Genomic DNA, 18549 nt, shown 5'->3' with positions numbered 1-18549 from the left:
GAAGGATAGTTCAAAGGAATTAATTTGGCTACTCATATCAACAAATGCATTTGTTTTTCGGTAGCCTAACTCATAAGAACTTCATGGTTAAGCGTGCTTAGCTTGGAGTAATTTAGGGATGAGTGACCTTCTAGGAAGTTTTCCCAGAAAGTGTGCAAGTGAGGACAAAGCAAATTGGAAAGCCTCGTATTGATGTGTGGGGGCAATCAATATTCCCTGTAAGTTGTCGGGGCGTTACAAATGGTATCGGAGCCTAGTCTCTCCCAGTACAGTGTGGTTCGTCGGCACGGACACGGAGCAGCTCCTAGCAGGCTTCTAGTGGAAGGGACACATGGAATAATCGAACATACACCGGAATGAGAGGGATCTAGAGACCTTAAAGGAATTAAGCGTGCTTAGCCTGGAGTAATTTAGGGATGGGTGACCTTTTGGGAAGTTTTTCTAGAAAGTGTGCAAGTGAGGACAATGCACACTGGAAAGCCGCGTGTTTTCTTCTTGGATCAACCTTATGATTAATTCTCCTTGTTTTGGCAGAGATTGAAGTAATATTGGAAGCACTGTTTTGACTATATTGGATCGAGCCCTATTTTTGCCCGTTTCCAACTCTATTTAAAGGACCCTAGGGCTCTAGGTTTTGTATCATCGACAGAGAGCAATATAGCAATACACTCTTTTCCCAATTCTTAGGGATCTCTGTCTCATTCTCTTCCATTATTCATATAGTTTCTCCATGTCTGTGGGAACTGATTTCTATTTGTTGTTGGGGGATGATGTAACCTTGTAAACTCTCATGTATTTGAATTGATTCTTAATTCCACATGTTTTTTCATTAATTGTTAGAGTAATTCATCTGTTTCAATGCTTGTTGTGTTTAACTCATTCATTAGCATGATTTATGAATTGCATGAGTGCTGGGAGGTTCCTTACAATTCAGGTTCTTGTTGAATTACTCCCAAGAGTAATATTGCTTAAGGATGAGGGTATGAGTCTTGGTCGTCTTTAAACTCTTGATCTTCACATCTTATTACTAGGAATGCTAGGAATTGCATGAACTGGTAATTTGGGACAAGCTTATTCGCCGAGGGATCGGGTTTAGGTGATTTAGTGAGTGACGTTGGCATTAACACATAAATAAGAATTCTTACATACATGAGAGGAAACTTGGTGAAATCTAACCCCAACAACATATCAATCTCATATTTATCAACATCTGTTCATCTCTGTGCTCCTTTGTTGTTGATCAATTGCATTAATATTTGATTTTATGTTTTTGCATTCAAAACCAATGATCTCTTTTTACTTAAGTCTTAATTAATCTTGTTATCACGCGACTGTTTAGCGCCGAGAGTCTTCTGGGATACGATACTTGGTCTTACCATTTTATATACTTGTGTGACTCGGTACACTTGTCGAAATAGTCCAACAAAGATCTCCAGTACTCGAGCGTTCGCCTTCGAGTCCTCCTCCCGCTGCAACTTCATCTGGCGCAGTTCCTCTGCCGCCTCCACCGCTCGCAGCACGAATGAAACATCTTGTGATAGTATTCTTGCTGCTATTTTTTCTCTTTAGTCATAGCGAAGAGGACGTTTAATGTCACAGAGAAGCTCCTTATGCCCTCGCTTGAAATGTTCGTTTGAGAATTCCCATTTACTTGGCACAATGCCCATAGTCTTCTGCATTTATTTCTCCCCACGTGGAATGTTTGATTGTACAACAAATAAGTCATTTAATTTAATACACAATGCCACATGATCTAAAAAAATTACACCTCGACATGTGCAGACACCGTCAATGAAAGTTAACAGAGAGGGCTTAATTAGCTCAATTTTACAAGTATATGGACCCAGTTGAGACAGAAAAAAATGAGGACCCACTTGAGATTCACCAACAAATATGAGGAGGACCAAAAGAGGGTGTAAACCATTAAAATAAATAACTTTCAACTAAAGATCTTAATGTTCATATTATATATGACAAAACCTAAATGATGTCATCATAAAAAAATGACATAATCTCATCAAACATAAATGTAAGTTAGGTCAACACAATAAACAAGACAAAGAATAGTTAATTAGCAATCAAGTTATGTATTAGTTGTTAGTATCAACAGTGTAACTTGGACAACAAATTTAGGGGTGCCAAATTAGATTATGTATATATAAATTATTTTTTTAATAAAAAAAAGTCTTCATTTCCTCTTTTCGTTTCCTCTACTCAAAATAAGGATACGTGATAGATTATATCATAAAATAACCATAAAAAGTTATCATTAAATGTCTAAGATTACCAAACATGAAGGAAACTGAATTGAGGTAATCTCCAAGGTAACTTGTAGACTTGTCTTCTCTTAGATCCAAAATAGAATAGGCCAAGCTACTTGTCTTGTGTAGTATATGTTGGAAAATTATGAAATGCAAGTCAAGCAAAAAATTATCTAAAAGTCAACAATTGTTCATATCAAGACCAAATTTTAGGAACAACTACTTAAATTAAATGTGTGACATTATTATATACATCCAAAATTTTATATGAAAGTGTAACATAAAGTTTATCATCAAAATAATATATGTAAAAAAGTTATCTTTGGTCAAAGTGTTGTTCATCGCTCTTTTAATGACTTGAAATCTCCAATAATTTAATCAAAACTTAAGTTTCTTACAATATCCCTTTCAATATCTATCATGCTATTTGCTAAAAATTCAATTTCCATCTTATTTCACAACATGTTCTTAATTATTTTCATTATAGAAAAATATCTTTTAGTTGTAGCTACATAAATAAGGCAAAGTAATCTATCAATCAACTAGTGTTATTCGCATTATTGATAAATTCTTCAAATTTGATTATTGGGGAGTATCAATAATAAAATCCTAAAGTTGAAAATGAAAATTAATTTCCCCTTTCCATGAGATGATATTTGTCTACAAGAGTGCAAATTTTATCAATATTAAAAGCTTTAGAAGAATCCTTAGGAACCAAAGAGGAGTTTAGAATTAATAACTCCATTGCATGGACACTTAATCTACAATTTAACTCTTGTAATTATTTATCAATTCTAACAAAGATTATTTCAACTCTCAAATAATGTTTCATTGTAATATGATCTTTTTGGTGATAGAAGTGTCATGTCTTGCTACATATGAAGCCCCAAATTGAGACACTTCAATGTCATGTTTTTCTCAAAAAGAAGTAACTTTTTTTAATAACTTATCCCAACCATTTTCTCTCAAGTTTTAAATAAGTGCTTTTGTAGACAAACTAAATACATAACATTAACTATATCCCGAGATTGTTGTTGTGTTGCTTGACAATGAACATCTATTATCCCTATAGTTTCTCTCATCAAATACAAGATCAATCTAAACTCAAATGAGGTCAAGCTTTTGTAAGCATTATGAGCATCACCACGTTGAGAATAAAGATTCATATACAATATTTTTTTTCTAAAACTAAATAAGTTATATCATACTCAAGCTACAAATAGAAGAGAAATGTGAGCCCCAACGGGTGTCCTTAGCTCGCTTTAAAGTACCAATTTGATTTTTCCATTTACCATTTTCAAGTTCATCAATATCTAACAAATATGCATTTTCATCTAACTTGGAAACCTATAACTCATCATGATGTTTACTAGAGAGGCAACAACCAAGGCAAGTTGTAACCAATGAGCAAAACAATGAACATATTATGCATAAGAAGAATCACTCAAGAATAATGCTTGTAATCCATTTCATTCTCCGCTCATATTACTAGCACCACCATACCTTTGACAACAAATATTAGAAAAAAGATTATGTAGAGAAAGTACAACAAATAATTTGTTCTTCAAAGTTAATGTTGTAGTATCTTTAACATGCACAATATAAAAAAATCTCTCTTGTATTAAAACAATTTTTCTTAACGAATCTCAAAACAAGAGCCATTTGCTCTTTTTTTATTCATCACGAGCTTCATCAACAATTACACAAAACTTGAAACTTCCAATTTTCTCACGAATATGATTTTTCACTTTACGAGAAAGAATATTCAATAACTCCTTTTGAATTTTATATGAAGTATATTTGGAATTATATGGAGCATTTTCCAACACAACTTTTGCAGCTTCATCATTGTATGATGCTATGAGTTTTATCATCTCAAGAAAATTACCTTGGTTCCTCGATTCAGTAGTTTCATCATGACCCCTAAAAACACAAGCTTGAAGTGATAAAAAATGAATTGTGTAAATTGAAGTTTTGAGACGCAACCAATTGTTCATAATTGATATGAGCTTTGGAATTCCAAAGCATTCCTAATATGCCAATTTTGATTTAACAAGTCTTGACAAGCTCCCATTACAATATTGTGTGGTGAGCAAGGATCATTCCCTGTGTATTTAAGAAAAGAAAAAAAAAATTCATTATTTAGCTTTCTCCAACTTTTAAAACCTATAAAAAAAAACTCCACAAAGTTAAAACATGTTGTTGACAATCAATTCATTGCCAATTAGAACTAAAATTCAATTACTTGTGGTAATGAAAACATTTTAACCAGGTCACCCTCTTGGATTTTTACTAAAAAGATAGTAAGGTAAGCAATATGCAACATCTTTTAATGGCAAATACTCTAACCATGAAGGAAATAAGCTAAACCAAGTGTATTGAAATTTTCTTAGATGATCATTTGTATCATACCATAGATAATTTTCTAGATGCATTTGATATGGATCCCGTTTTAGACAAGCCCTTCATATCTCATTAATTTGATTTGTTAGGTATTGCATAATTGAGGATGCTTCCTTGGAAAAAATGATCTAGATTCATTTTTAGAAGCTACTAATAGTGATAATTCTAATGCGTGGTTAAATGTCATGACATATGAGCTTAAATCAATGACAAAAAAATGGTGTATTGGACTTTGTGAATTGTTAGAAGGATATAAAAGAGTTGGGTGTAAATGAGTATTTAAGACTAAGTGTGACTCTCATGACAACATCAAATATTACAAGGCTCAACTGGTTGCTAAAGGTTTTCTTCAAAAAGATGACATTGACTACAAGGAAACATTTTTGCCTATTTCCAAGAAAGATTCTTTCAAAATTATCTTGGTATTAGTAACTCGTTATGATCTTAGGTTGCATTAAATGGATGTTAAAAGTGTTTTTCTAAATAAGAATTTAGAAAAGGATGTTTATATGGATCAACCAATGAGATTTATTCACGAAGAAAAAGGAAAACATGAAGTGTAAACTTAAGAAATCAATATATAATTACTTAAATAGGTTTCTAAAAAAATGTCATCTTAAATTTAATGACATTGTTATGTCCTTTGGATTTAAGGAAAACATTATTGATCGATGTATATATTTGAAAGTCAGTGGAAGAAAGTTTATATTTTTTATTTCATATGTTGATGATATATTGGTTGAGACTAATGATCTTGAACTATTAAGTGAGACTAAGAAATTTCTCTCTAACAACTTTGAAATAAAAAAAAAAATATGGGTGAGGTATACTATGTAATAGGAATAAAAATATTTTAGGATAAATCAATAAATATGTTAGGTTTGTCCAAGAAAGCATATCTTAATAAAGTTTAGAGAGATTCAAAATTGATAAATAATTAGCATCTCCTGTTCCAATACAAAAAAAAAGACAAATTTAGTCTTATGCAATATTTAAAGAATGATTTGGAACAAAAATAGGTGAAAATATCCCTTATACATATATTGTTGGGAGTTTAATATATGTTCAAACATGTACAAGGCTAGATATTAGTTTTGCAGTTGGTACGTTTGGTAGATACTGTTGGAAGTCCCACATCGACTAGAGATAAAACCAAATTATAATATGTAAGTGAGGTGCAATCCTCACCTTACAAACCGGTTTTGTGGGGTTGAGTTAGGCTTAAACTCCACTTCTCACATGGTATCAGAGTCATGGTTAGAGCCTATCCTAGCGAGTTCTAAGTGGGCATTTCTGTTTCTATTCCACCCGTTGTCGGGCCGCTATTGGACCACCCAATTTTTACTATCACGCACGAGATGTCTATACCTCGGCGTGAAGGGGATGTGTTGAAAGTCCTACATCGACTAGAGATAAGGTCAATTTATAATATATAAGTGAGGTGCAAACCTCACCTTACAAGCCGGTTTTGTGGGGTTGAGTTTGGCTAAACCCACTTTCTAATAGATACTAGAGTAATTTAGGACTAGATCATTTGAAAAATGCAAGGAAAGTGTTAGTATATTTGCAAAGGACAAAAAATCACTTATGAGATTTTGATCACCTTGACGAGATCAAATATATAGATTCAAATGTTGTTGGTTGTATGTATATAAGAAAGTCTACATTTGATTATCTCTATCTTTAAGTTGGAAGAACGATCACATGGAAAAGTGTGAATCAATTAATAATTGTTGCATCTATTGAGAAGGTTTAATTTGTGGCATGCTTTGAAACCATAATTCAAACTAATTAGGTGTAAAAAAAATTTTCAAGACTTTAAGTATTTGACAATATTGTGAAAATTTACGGGTGACAATTCTACAATTATCTTTTCTTTTCTTTTTTATTCTAAGAATGACAAATATTCTAGAGACGCTGAACATATGAAATTGAAGTATGTTGTTGTTAAAGAAGTTTAGAAATATAGTGTCAATAAAACATATTAATACTAATCTTATGATTTTTAATCCTTTAAAAAAAAATTACCACCTATGATATTTAATGCCATGTAAAAAATACGAATATTATGTCTACTAATAAGTAAATTTTGAAAATTAATATTGTTATTATTATTTATTTGAATATTTTCTAGTATATGAATATTTATAAAGATATTATGTTTAAACTCAATATATACTTCTTAATGTAAAATAAGAAAATAACGATATAGTAGTAAACAGAAGAAAATATATTAATTAAATAACATGTAACCATCGTGACTTTGTTATTTAGTATTTTTAAATCATAAAGTGTTATAAAGTTACATAAATTAAGTAAAAGAATCTTAAAATTATTAAATAAACTAATTCAATTATCTTATTCAAGTAAGTTAAATTGTAATTTAACAAAATAAAATATCTATTAATTATTATGGAGTGTTTTAAAAAAACTGGCATTAATTCACTTAGATGAAAGTTAACTAATAAAAATGATCTAGATTCTCTCAGTACATTAAAAAAAAATTCTACTATCAACAAATATAAAGTGTGAGAGGAGATGAAGAAAACTTATAATAAATCAAGAAAGAAAAAATTAAAGTCTTTCACATCAAGTCTCTCATGAATTAAAAATATATCAAATGTATAACTTACAATATACAATATAATACTATTGCATGGGTGTGTTTCATATTAGAACTTATTCTATTTTAGATATATCTCATTATGTAATATTATTTGTAAGACTGTTTTATTTAAATTTTCTTTTAATTGAAAATATCATAACACGTTGAATTTATACTCTAACATTTCAAAATTTAAAATACAACTTTTTAGTTTCATGAATTATGAAAAGCAAAATATACAATAGAACATATATATAAATATACTATATTAATATTGAGTTACTTTTTAAAATCTATAAACAAAATAGTTGATTAATTAATTTCATAAAATCTTTAATTTTTATTTTCATTCTCTTTATATTTTGTCCAAAGCCATATACTATTTTAGGTAAAAGAGATATCTTTCTGGACACGTAAGTAGTTTAGAGTTCTAATTATTACTTTAACCTTTAAAATAACAAATAAAAAGAAAGATTTGCAAAAATTAATTGTCAGCCGTCACTTCCCTGTCCCCTGTACAGTCATTGTCTTGTCGCACGTTTTCTTTCTTTTCTGGTCTAACTTTTTTCTTCAAAGTTTAAAGCCCAAGTCATACTGCCTTAACAATTGGGTCATAGGCCCAATAAAAACTTATTTTAATTAAACACTCTAATAATCCTCTTACGGTGTGTACTAACGTCTAATTCACACTATTTTTTATCAAAAAATTTAAAATAAAAAGTTAATATGTTTTTTATTTTTACATAATGTTTTACTTTTTTATTTTATTTTTATTACTCACCTATTAACTTATTTGAATTTTCGTTATAGTATATTGTTAATACTGTTTAAGAAATAAGGTTTAACATCTTGTTCACTTGAGTGGATTTAAGGGAGAGTAATCGAGAGGATTTAAAAGAATTTGAAGATAATTTTTTTTATTATTTATTTGAGTGGATTTGGAGATAAAGGTTATTGATATTTTCTCTACATAATGTAATATTTCTTTTTCTGTTTGTGGTGATGTGATTACACACGTGGTTGACAATGACATCAATTTGTAATGTTTGACTGTGAGATTTATTTATTAATAAAGTTTGTATCTATTTATTAACCTGCTCATATTTCATAAACCAAACTATGATTTTTTTTTCTTTTTTACAAATTATGTGATTTTTTTTTTCTTTTTTACAAATTATGTTATGGCTGCTAGACTCATCTCTCTAGTAAATTTATGTGTCGTGGGCTGCTTGTTATCTTTTGTACTCATAGTAAATTTATGTTATCTCTCTAGTAACATCCTTTAATACCATATGTCACTTATAACATACTAATGCCATAACATGTTTTCATCTTCTCACATTTCAAGATAATTTTTCAAAAATTGAACACGCACCCAATTCTAACCACCTTAAAATCACTAAATTTCTCACCCAATTTCAACCTATTTTTTATTCTCCCCATGGATTACCACATCCCTGGCATCATGACCATATTCCCCTCATTCCATAGACTTCCTCTATTAACATTAAATTGTATTGTTACCCCATGCCCACGAGTAAACATGATATGACAAACCTCACTACCTTTATATGCTTGCAAAGCCAATCATACAACCTAACATTATTCCATTTGCGTCATCTCACAAAAAAAAATGATAAATGTTATCTAATGTTATATATATGGATTTGTTAACATACATAAGTTTTTTTTTCCAGTTGATACATTTTAGCAAAATATATTGGGTTTTAGTAGATAAAAATATCCTCATATATTATGAATTCTAAATTTTAACGTCAAGGATATTTGAATAATTTCCAAAACAAGAAACCCCCAAACCCTTACTTACCCTCTCAGATCATCATTCCTCTCAACCCTTTCTTTTTCATCTCTCTGACTGTAACCTTCTCTTTGTCATCCCTACATTAGTCCTAAGTGAAAAAATCAGAAACACTCACCTAACCCAAATCCACCTTCCTCACTTATCCAATCTGTTTCTCTCTCATTTTCATCCTCTCTCTCACCCATAGACAATAACTTGCGATACTACAATTTGTTGTTCTTGCTCTGATTGTTTATTTGTTTTCCACTTTAATAACAAAATAATTGATGATGTTAATGTTGTTTTTTTATTAGAGGGTTATGCTATATATTTTCCCTTCTGATTCTTATTAAATTTCGTTTTTAAATTTTAGAATTAGTTGTTTATCTCCAAGGAGATTTGACATTTTGACTATTAAGTGGTCCGAAAATATTTTCCAGAAAAGAAAAATTGATATGTGGAAAGGGGGTTTCGGAAAGGGTAAGTCATTGTCTAAAAAATGGTTTTTGAAGTTAGCTCTTAAAAATAATTCTAAAAACATATTTTTCGCTGAAAACAATATTTTGGAATATACATTTCACCTTCCTGCATATAACCAACATGAAAACACAATAAAAAAATGAAGCTCCTGCACATCGTACTAAGTGATTTAACATGAGCAAATTATTGAAGAGAGTTATGAACACAGAAAATTGTTGTTGTTGACTCTGCCCCCTTATTCAGAAAAGAGACTATTGCTCGTTCCCTTTCGAATGTTTCATATTGATAAGCATATTTTCATTTCGTTTTTTTGTAAAAAGAATAAAAATGTACTATAGGATACGGGTTGAATGATCAGGAGTAATCAACACTTAAGGACGATCGAAGGAGTAATCAACACTTAAGGACGATCGGTTGGTAGTAGGGAAGGACGACTGTTACGCACTTAATGGTATTAATGGACAATAAAGGTGAGTAATTACTAGGTTACGTGCATTGCATTAATGACCAATTAACGAGTGATATCAGATTGTAAGATTGGCGAGTAATAAGGTGCAATAAACATTATATTAAATGATATTCAATGCACTAGATAACTACAGAGCCTATAAATACAGAGTGAATGACCCAGTAAAGTCTGATTTTTCTAAGATTTACATTAAGACCTTTTGAGAACACCTTATTGACTTAAGCGTCAGAGTGTTTTCTTGCAAGTCACCCGCCATTGCGGACCGATCGAGAGCAGGGCATTCGTGGGAGCATTACTGGTGAAAGGAACGTGTGGGTATTAACCTCGAACCCCTATTCAACATAAACAAAAAATATTCTAATAAATTACACATGTTCTAAATTTGAGCATATTGCAGAATATTGAGTAGTTTTCATGAATAACTGATATACCAACTAATTAAAAATCAACCAGAATTAGTAAATTAGTCATAATGAACCATTTAGCTCTCAGTTGGACTAGAAAATTACTTTCCAAAGTAAATAACATCATGTAAGTTTATTTTAAACAATTCACATCTCCAACTTGTTTGGTCATTATAAACATGGTGTTGTCATTCTAATTTATCATTTGCCGCATAAGTGAAATTAAGAAAACAAAATGCACTGAATTTCAAATTGAAATTTAAACTTAATAAATTTGTTACCATTAGGATCATAGTTTAACTTCTACTCTTTTCATTTCTAAGATGTTGTCATTCTGATTTATCATTTTTATTCAGAAGTGAAATTAAGAAAAACAAAACGCACTGAATTTCAAATTGGAATTTAAACTTAATAAATCTGTTATCATCACGCTCATAGTTTAACTTCTACTCCTTTCATTTCTATCATTTTATGAAAATTGGTATGAAGAAACTAAATGCTTTGCAAGTATTATGGGTTGATGCTAACGTTTTTTTTCGTGGGGGTTTCTTGTTTTTTTTTTTTTAGTTTTGAAATTATTATAGACTTTAGTTTTTTACAAATTTAATAATAATGAGAAGGGAAAAAATATAACATAACCCTCCAATAAAAAATCAACGTCTTCAATTATTTGAAATTAAAATAGAAAACAAATGAACGAACAGAACAAAAACAACAAATTACGGATTGTTGTGTGTGGATGTTAGAGGGGATAAAGATAAGAGAAAAACAAATTGGATAAGTAAGGAAGGTGTATCAGGGTTAAGTGAGTGTTTATGATTTTTGTTTAGTTCTAACCACTATAAAGATGACACACACATATAATATATATATATATATATATATATATATTATGTCCACAATTTTATTACTAATTTTATTCTTAAATTTTTTTAATTTGTTTTAATTTAATTAATCTATTTTTTAATAAAAAATATTTATGCTAAAATTATATAAAATATTTATTTTATAATTATATTTTTAATTTAATAATGTATTTTTATCTAATGATAATAATAATAATAGGAAAAAAGTGAAGACGTATAGATGCATGTGTTTATAATTGTGTGTTTATTAATTTAATAATGTGTTTTTATCTATAGTTAATATATTAATGTATTTTTGTATGTATAAAATTGTAATAGAGTAGGTAAGGTGCTATCAATTCCAATACTTTTCATTCATACATACATAACATAACATAACGAGGCACAGACAAAGAAGGCACAGACAAAGAACGGGAGGAAAGAGTGGCGTCGTTGTTGTCGCTTCAATTCACTATCTTTTTCTCAACCTTCTACAATGTTCTACCGAGGGTATTTTCTTTTTCTTCTCCTTCTTCTCCAATCAAGTTTCTGCCTTTTTGTTTTTTAAATGTTAGGTTTAATTCATAATTTCATCTATTGAGTTTTTTCTGTTCTCTTCGTTCCATTCTGTTTAATTCTTGTGTGAAGTATGCGATTCTTTTTTAATTTGTCAATTTGTTGAGACCCTAATAATTCTCTATTTTCTTTTTTGTGTTTTTCGAAATCTGAACTATGTTGGAATTATTGAAATAAAACCCTAAATAAAGTATAATTAACTAGGAAATAGGAGGGCTATTTGCTTTTGTGAATTGGAGTGACCAGTGATAAGTGATCTGTGGTAATTTAGTGGGGAAATATGGTTTTGAAAGTGATGCAAACAAACAAGAATGGAAGGGAGTTTTGATGTTGTAGCCTTTTAGACAAATGGTGTTTTAGCAATTATAACTGCAATGTATTGCATGCACTTTGCATTGATAATAAAGTATAAAACTGACTGTTGGGGAGAGATGAACACTTTATTCTTACCAACCATTTACCCTATAATGTTTTTTATTCAATATGATGTTATGACCCGGGGAGAATGCATTTTTTTGTAGTTGTTTTGCAGCCTTGTATTTTCATATTATCCCATTTGGTTTCTTTTATAATTATCACTTATTTAATGTAATCGTTAAGAGGGATGTTATGGTGAATAATATCCTTGAGAATTCGTTCTGTAACCAAACTAAGCGGTGTGTGTAATCATTTAGCCAACTTCGCCTCGTGGGATAAGACTTTTGTTGTGGTTGTTGTTGTAATACTGTCTGTTTATCTTAAAATATGTAATTCTTCCCTTTTTGTCACGACCATTGCTTACAGTCTATTGTGCTTCTTGTTGTTTGCTGGATAGAACCTCTGGTATTACAGTGACTCTATTAATGCTAGGAAATAGACATTTGTTAGTCCTCTTGTAAAGGGGTATTTCTCATGCATGGGAACCTCCTGCCTAATCTTTTCTTTCTCGTGTAGATGGTTATGTTTTCTAGATAAAATAACATAAAGGCATGACAAAATGAACGTTTATCTATGCTTTATATTCAGTGAGAGTAAATATCATTGGTAAAGGCCTGGAGTAGCTTTGTTGTTAATCTATGTGTTTGTGATGTTTAGTCATTGTTTGGTCTATGGAAACGTTCTGTTTTCATTTTCTATTTTCTCTAATTATTACAATCTTCCACCTTGTTTTATGTCATGTTTTTATCAGAAAAATCTTTTGAAGTTGGAAACAAGTGAAAACATTTTTTTTTTGTAATTATTGTGATAGAAAACCCTTAAACCAAATGTGTCCTCAGCAACTTTACATAGTCGATCCTCTAGTTTAGAATGGTCATTATAGGAACATCTGCTGGAGTTGAGTAAGAGAACAAAATTCTTATTGATTGAAGGAAACTGAACAGAACAAGGAGAAATAATTTTTGTCCAAGAATATCCCCTTTCTTACAAATCTTATGCATTTATTATCCCTTTCATCTTTTCTTTTCCTTATGCGGCTACCTAATCCTGTCTAATTAAATAACTGTCCCAAACTAATTTTTCTTCCCTTAAGTCTTAACATTAGCATGCACCTCTCCTTTCTCCTAGGTGGAAATTAGGGATTTCCCTTGTATGGAATTTCTGCCGGTCTCCCAAATGGCTGGCCACAATGAAAAACATTTCCTGTGTCTTTTAATGTACTCCTCATTAGGAAGCCAACACAGTTTCTTGGCGAAAAGGTGTTAGTTGTGCTGGACTTTGCTGCTGACTAAATTGGAGCTATATTCTTGACTATCAAAACCCAACTAAGAAATGGGTTGTACCCAGGGTGCTCCTGATTGGCCAGGAGAATGAATCGATCTATTTAAGCTTGCCAGAGGTTCCCCCATGTGAAACAATGCTCTCTCCATTATTGTGAATATTGACTTCTGTGGGTGGAATTGTAAAGCCCCCATCCCTTGTATAGTAGTACATAGCTCCTCAACAGCATCTGTAGAATCGTATCCATGACCATAAATACATCTGTGGGGCATGGGGTCTGATTCTACACTTCAACTCTTAGCCTCCTGCCACCCAAGAAATACCCTCATAACTTCCTCAATGAGTTCAAAACGTGCATAACGAAGGCATCAGATTCTTTGATGTACTCCTCTACAGATCCTATTTACCTTAGAGTCATTTGTGTTACATACAGATTTCTAATACACTCAATCCCATCATAACTCTGGATGAGCTCAAAATAAGCCCTTCCAATGTCAATTATGCTGTCTTCTTCCAGAAGAATGGTAAATAGTGCAAAGTGCTAGCCTCGTGGTGATAAAATCCATCGAACCTTTTTGATGGCTTCACCTGACTGACCTGTTGCACTGAAAAGAAGCTGGGTTGGGTCCCCATGAAGGATCATAACTGACAAAGGTGGGTTGCTTCTTCCTTTTAGTCAAAGGATGGCTCTCTGGATTTCTACTTGCCCACTTCTTGCCTGCATCAGAATGTGCCTCCTTTCAAGTGGGTTGTTTGTGGTCCTGATCCTCCCAATCAGTTGCTTCTACATCCACTGTCCAGCATCTGTTTGATGCTATTGATTTGCCCTAAACTCTTTTTGATCCCCAAACGCTAAGAATTGTATTTTTATGTCCCCCACGTAAAAATTGGCCAAGGATTTCTTTTGGGACCCCGTTATGGTTACTTGTGGATCCCCAGGTTTGGCCAATTACAGGAACCTCTTGAATTGGGTGAAAGAAAAAATTATTCATATTTATTTAGTGAAATTGAACAGAACAAGGACAAAAACTCAACTTCAAGCGTTTCCTGCTTCTTACAATTTTTCTGTCTTTGAATGCCTTTTTCTGTCTGTATTGTCCCATATTTATCTAACTAGCTTTCTAGCTATCTGACTTACTGCTCCAATCGTACCTAGTTAGTTCCCCATCCTTTCAGTTCGAAAAGGTTAAGTAATAGGTAGCATAGTAATCATTGCTTTGTTTTTGTGGTGCTATCGTGCCACTGCAAACATCGTGCTGCATTTTCAAAAAGTGGTCATTGCAGCTTGAAATGGTGTCAAATTACTGTCCTATTGTGACATCTCAACCATTTCTTTAGTCTGGGATGAAGAAAACACAGACTTCTCTTTTTTGTCAGCCCATCTAGTGTTTTAGGACATTCTGGTGATTTCCATATCTCCCCTGCTTAGTTCTGACAAGCTCCCACCACTGTTCTATTTCCTGCAATGCCTTCCCTGCATTTATTTTCTTCTGTTTGATTGCTTGTTAGTGATGGTAAAGTAGTCAACATTTCATCCTTCTATTTACTATCCTGCTATAACTCTTTGGAATGGTCTATTTGTGCATTTATCCAAAATTGATAAATTAGAATAAAACTAGAAGATTTGAGTAGATAACTACTAGTTGATTCAGGACAGTTTATTTGTGCCTTCTGCTATTTATTTTGTTTTTGAGAATAATGACTTGCACAATCTTTTTCATTTTCAATTTTTGAAATGTTGTATCTTTGTTTTTGTTTTCGTCTTTAGAAGGACGCTTTTGAAATCTTTTGTACACCCAAAAAAACAGTGTGCTAGTGTAACAAATGTTTATTACTGTGGATTTATTATGATACTTTTTTAAATATTACCTTTTTAGTAGTAGATGTGGTAACTTATTTTATTGCCAAATCCTTGAACTTTTGTAGATTCCAAGGGTTAGTTGATATTCAATGAGATGTATTGACGAACCACATGTCTTGTTAGCTCCAATAATTCTATTGAAGATAATGGGATTTTATTGGTTCTTTGTGATCACATTTTTTTGTCTTTGGGCTTCTTTATTAATGTTGACCCCTTTTGTGTTAAGATTAATTGGATATTGTCTCTCTTTAAATATATAGTTAGATAAAATTGCAGAATGAAGGAGAATGTAATTAATTTTTGTCACCCCATTTCTATTGTTTTAGAGGTATTTAATTGCTTGTCTCATGACTTCAGCTTTTGTATTCTTGAAATGTGTGGATGGTAGATGAAATGATAAGTTTTAGTATTTATTTATTTTTTTAAAAACGTATCAGAATACTTTGACCTTATTACTGATGCGATGTATGTCTACCTTCAATTTTGTTTTGCTATTAGATTTATCTTTACAGTTAAACAACTAGCAGACTAGAATACAATTTTTTTCAGCCGTGAGATTAATATGAATTGAGTTTAATGTCATACGAAATGGCTAGACCGTAACGATGTAACTTTAATTAGAAGGGTGAAACTTTACATGTTTGTTGACTGAAAAAGAGGTTTTGATTTTTGTTATGTTTATGGGTGAAAATTACAGTAAATTTGCTGATGGTGGCGATGGGCGTGAAATGGCTGCGAAACGCCAGCGCACAGTTGATCCAGGATCCTCGTTCTATGGTGCTTCCACCGGTTCCAATTTTATGTACAATCCTTCACCTTATGGATATGTCAGCCAACCTCCTCCTCCTCCACCTTTTCCTGTTGTTCGACTGCGAGGCCTTCCTTTTGATTGTACTGAAACTGATGTGGCCGAGTTCTTCCATGGTCTTGACATAGTTGATGTTCTTTTTGTTCACAAAGGCGGCAAGTTCACCGGTGAAGGTTTCTGTGTATTGGGGTATCCTCTTCAAGTTGACTTTGCTCTTCAAAGAAACAGGCAGAATATGGGCAGAAGATACGTTGAAGTTTTCAGAAGCAAGAGGCAGGAATACTACAAGGCAATTGCAAACGAGGTTTCAGATGCCCGAGGTGGTTCACCTCGACGAAGTGCTCCCCGTGCTAAATCATATGATGAAGGAAAAGATTCAGCTGAACACACCGGGGTGTTGCGACTAAGGGGATTGCCATTTTCTGCAAGTAAGGATGACATTATGGAATTCTTCAAGGATTTTGGGCTGTCAGAGGATTCTATTCACATAGTAATGAATTCAGAGGGAAGACCTTCTGGGGAGGCTTATGTGGAATTTGCAAGTGCCGAAGATTCAAAAGCAGCAATGGTAAAGGATAGGATGACCCTTGGGAGTCGCTACATTGAGTTATTTCCTTCATCACACAGTGAGATGGAAGAAGCCATTTCAAGAGGACGGTGATTCCTCATTTGCTTGCTCTTTTGTAGTTATACTTGTTAGCTTGATCTTATAATTAAGATTTTGGTCAAGGATATATATATTTTATTGCTGTATTTGTTTTAGGATCCATATACTTTTTTCCAATACCCAGATGAGAAAATATGACAGTTGGTAAGATTGAATTTTCTGGATTTATTTATTCTTGGTCCCCCATAGGATGAAATCAATCCCCACCATGCTAAGCTCCCTTACTGCTAAATTTCGAATATCTTTTTTTAGCAGTCCTAAAATGTTTTCATGAAAATTCTGTAGCTTATTTAATGCTCTTGGAAATTAAAACTGAAGAAACAGCACTTAAATGTTTCTGTCCCTTTCTTGTTATGTGGTTAGGCATGCATGCAACTACCTTTGTCATATTGTTTGCCATCATATTCTTCATTTCCAACTTTGACTATCTCTCAACAATCAAAAAGCTAGCCACAGTACGTTGTACTTTTCTATTTAATGCTTATTGGTTTTCCCTCTTTCTTACCCTTCATTGGCCAGTAATTTTAACTGTTCGGTCGAATTTTTTATTTCCAAAATCAGTTCTTGAGATTGCTATTAATCTTGAAAGAGAATGCTGTAAGTAACCATTTTAATTATTTATGCTAATACACCTTTTTTAGTTTGAAATTTATCATTTAATATATATATATATATATATATATATATATAAAGGTTATGTTAAGAGAAAATTTTCTATGGATACAAATTTTTTATAAGATGAAATTATCTGTTATTATCTTACAGAAAAGTTAATTGGGGGAAGATATTTTGTACTGACTTCCTTTACCAATTTTAGCAGATAAAGAGTACTATTTTGTTTTTCTTATTCTTCTTTTTTAGTAGTGTTGAATGAAAATGTTTTTTATAAATATACTTCTAAAATGTTTGTTGACAGTATTTAAGTGATATAGACAGTAATCTACAGTTAGATATTTGTATAAAACAATTTTATAGTAGTATTGCATAGTCATTAAAGATGGTTAAAAGTGAGCACAAGTTACTTAGAATCCCTGCTAACAGTAACAACATAGTATTCCATAATTGATTAAAGATTCCCCACAGTACATTGTCATGATGGTAATGCTGCAATGTTCTGAGTAGAAATTAAATTTTATTGTATGTACTGTAAGGAGGGACATGGAAGGATTGAAAAATTTTGGATGGATATGGAAATGTGGTCCAAGTGCAATCTGGAGAGTGTCTGGTAGCATGGACTATCAAGTGTGAACACAATCTAGCTAGCTATCAATGTCATACTTTGCAACTCAACTATTTCTGTTTATAGGATCTAATAACTTCACAGTATAATCTAATTCAATTTTAATTTTAGTAAATTAGGAAGACAAGAAAAGTCCAGTTCTCAAAATAGGAATTCATCATCATCCTTATATAGAATGAGCATGAAAGTTTTATTCCATTCATCTCTACATCACATAACATAGTACTATTATATTTATATTTGTATCCATCTTTTTACTATTTCAATTATTGATTCAATAATTCTAAATTATAAAAATCACATTAAAGTTAACATAATATTATTGTGAATTTAATATTAAAATGTCACATCTTAAGAAAATATAATTTAGACATCAGATTAAAGTACTAGATAACAATTAAATAAAAGTCAAATTATTATAAAATAAAGTA

General features: G+C 31.6%; 1 protein-coding gene across 1 annotated transcript; it reads left to right on the top strand.

Annotated features, from left to right (window-relative positions):
- The first annotated feature begins 11621 nt into the window (after positions 1-11621).
- Positions 11622-17045, top strand: LOC106774459 (heterogeneous nuclear ribonucleoprotein F). Its single transcript, XM_014661458.2, has 2 exons — positions 11622-11778; positions 16101-17045. Exons 1-2 carry the CDS (start codon positions 11765-11767, stop codon positions 16870-16872), a joined length of 786 nt encoding a protein of 261 aa, XP_014516944.1. The 5' UTR covers positions 11622-11764; the 3' UTR covers positions 16873-17045.
- Positions 17046-18549: the final 1504 nt, after the last annotated feature.

The sequence above is a fragment of the Vigna radiata genome, chromosome 10 (assembly GCF_000741045.1).
Source record: "Vigna radiata var. radiata cultivar VC1973A chromosome 10, Vradiata_ver6, whole genome shotgun sequence".
In the NCBI taxonomy this organism is placed as follows: Eukaryota; Viridiplantae; Streptophyta; class Magnoliopsida; order Fabales; family Fabaceae; genus Vigna; species Vigna radiata.
Note: the sequence above shows the minus strand (reverse complement) of the source record. Positions and strands in the feature narration are given on the sequence as shown.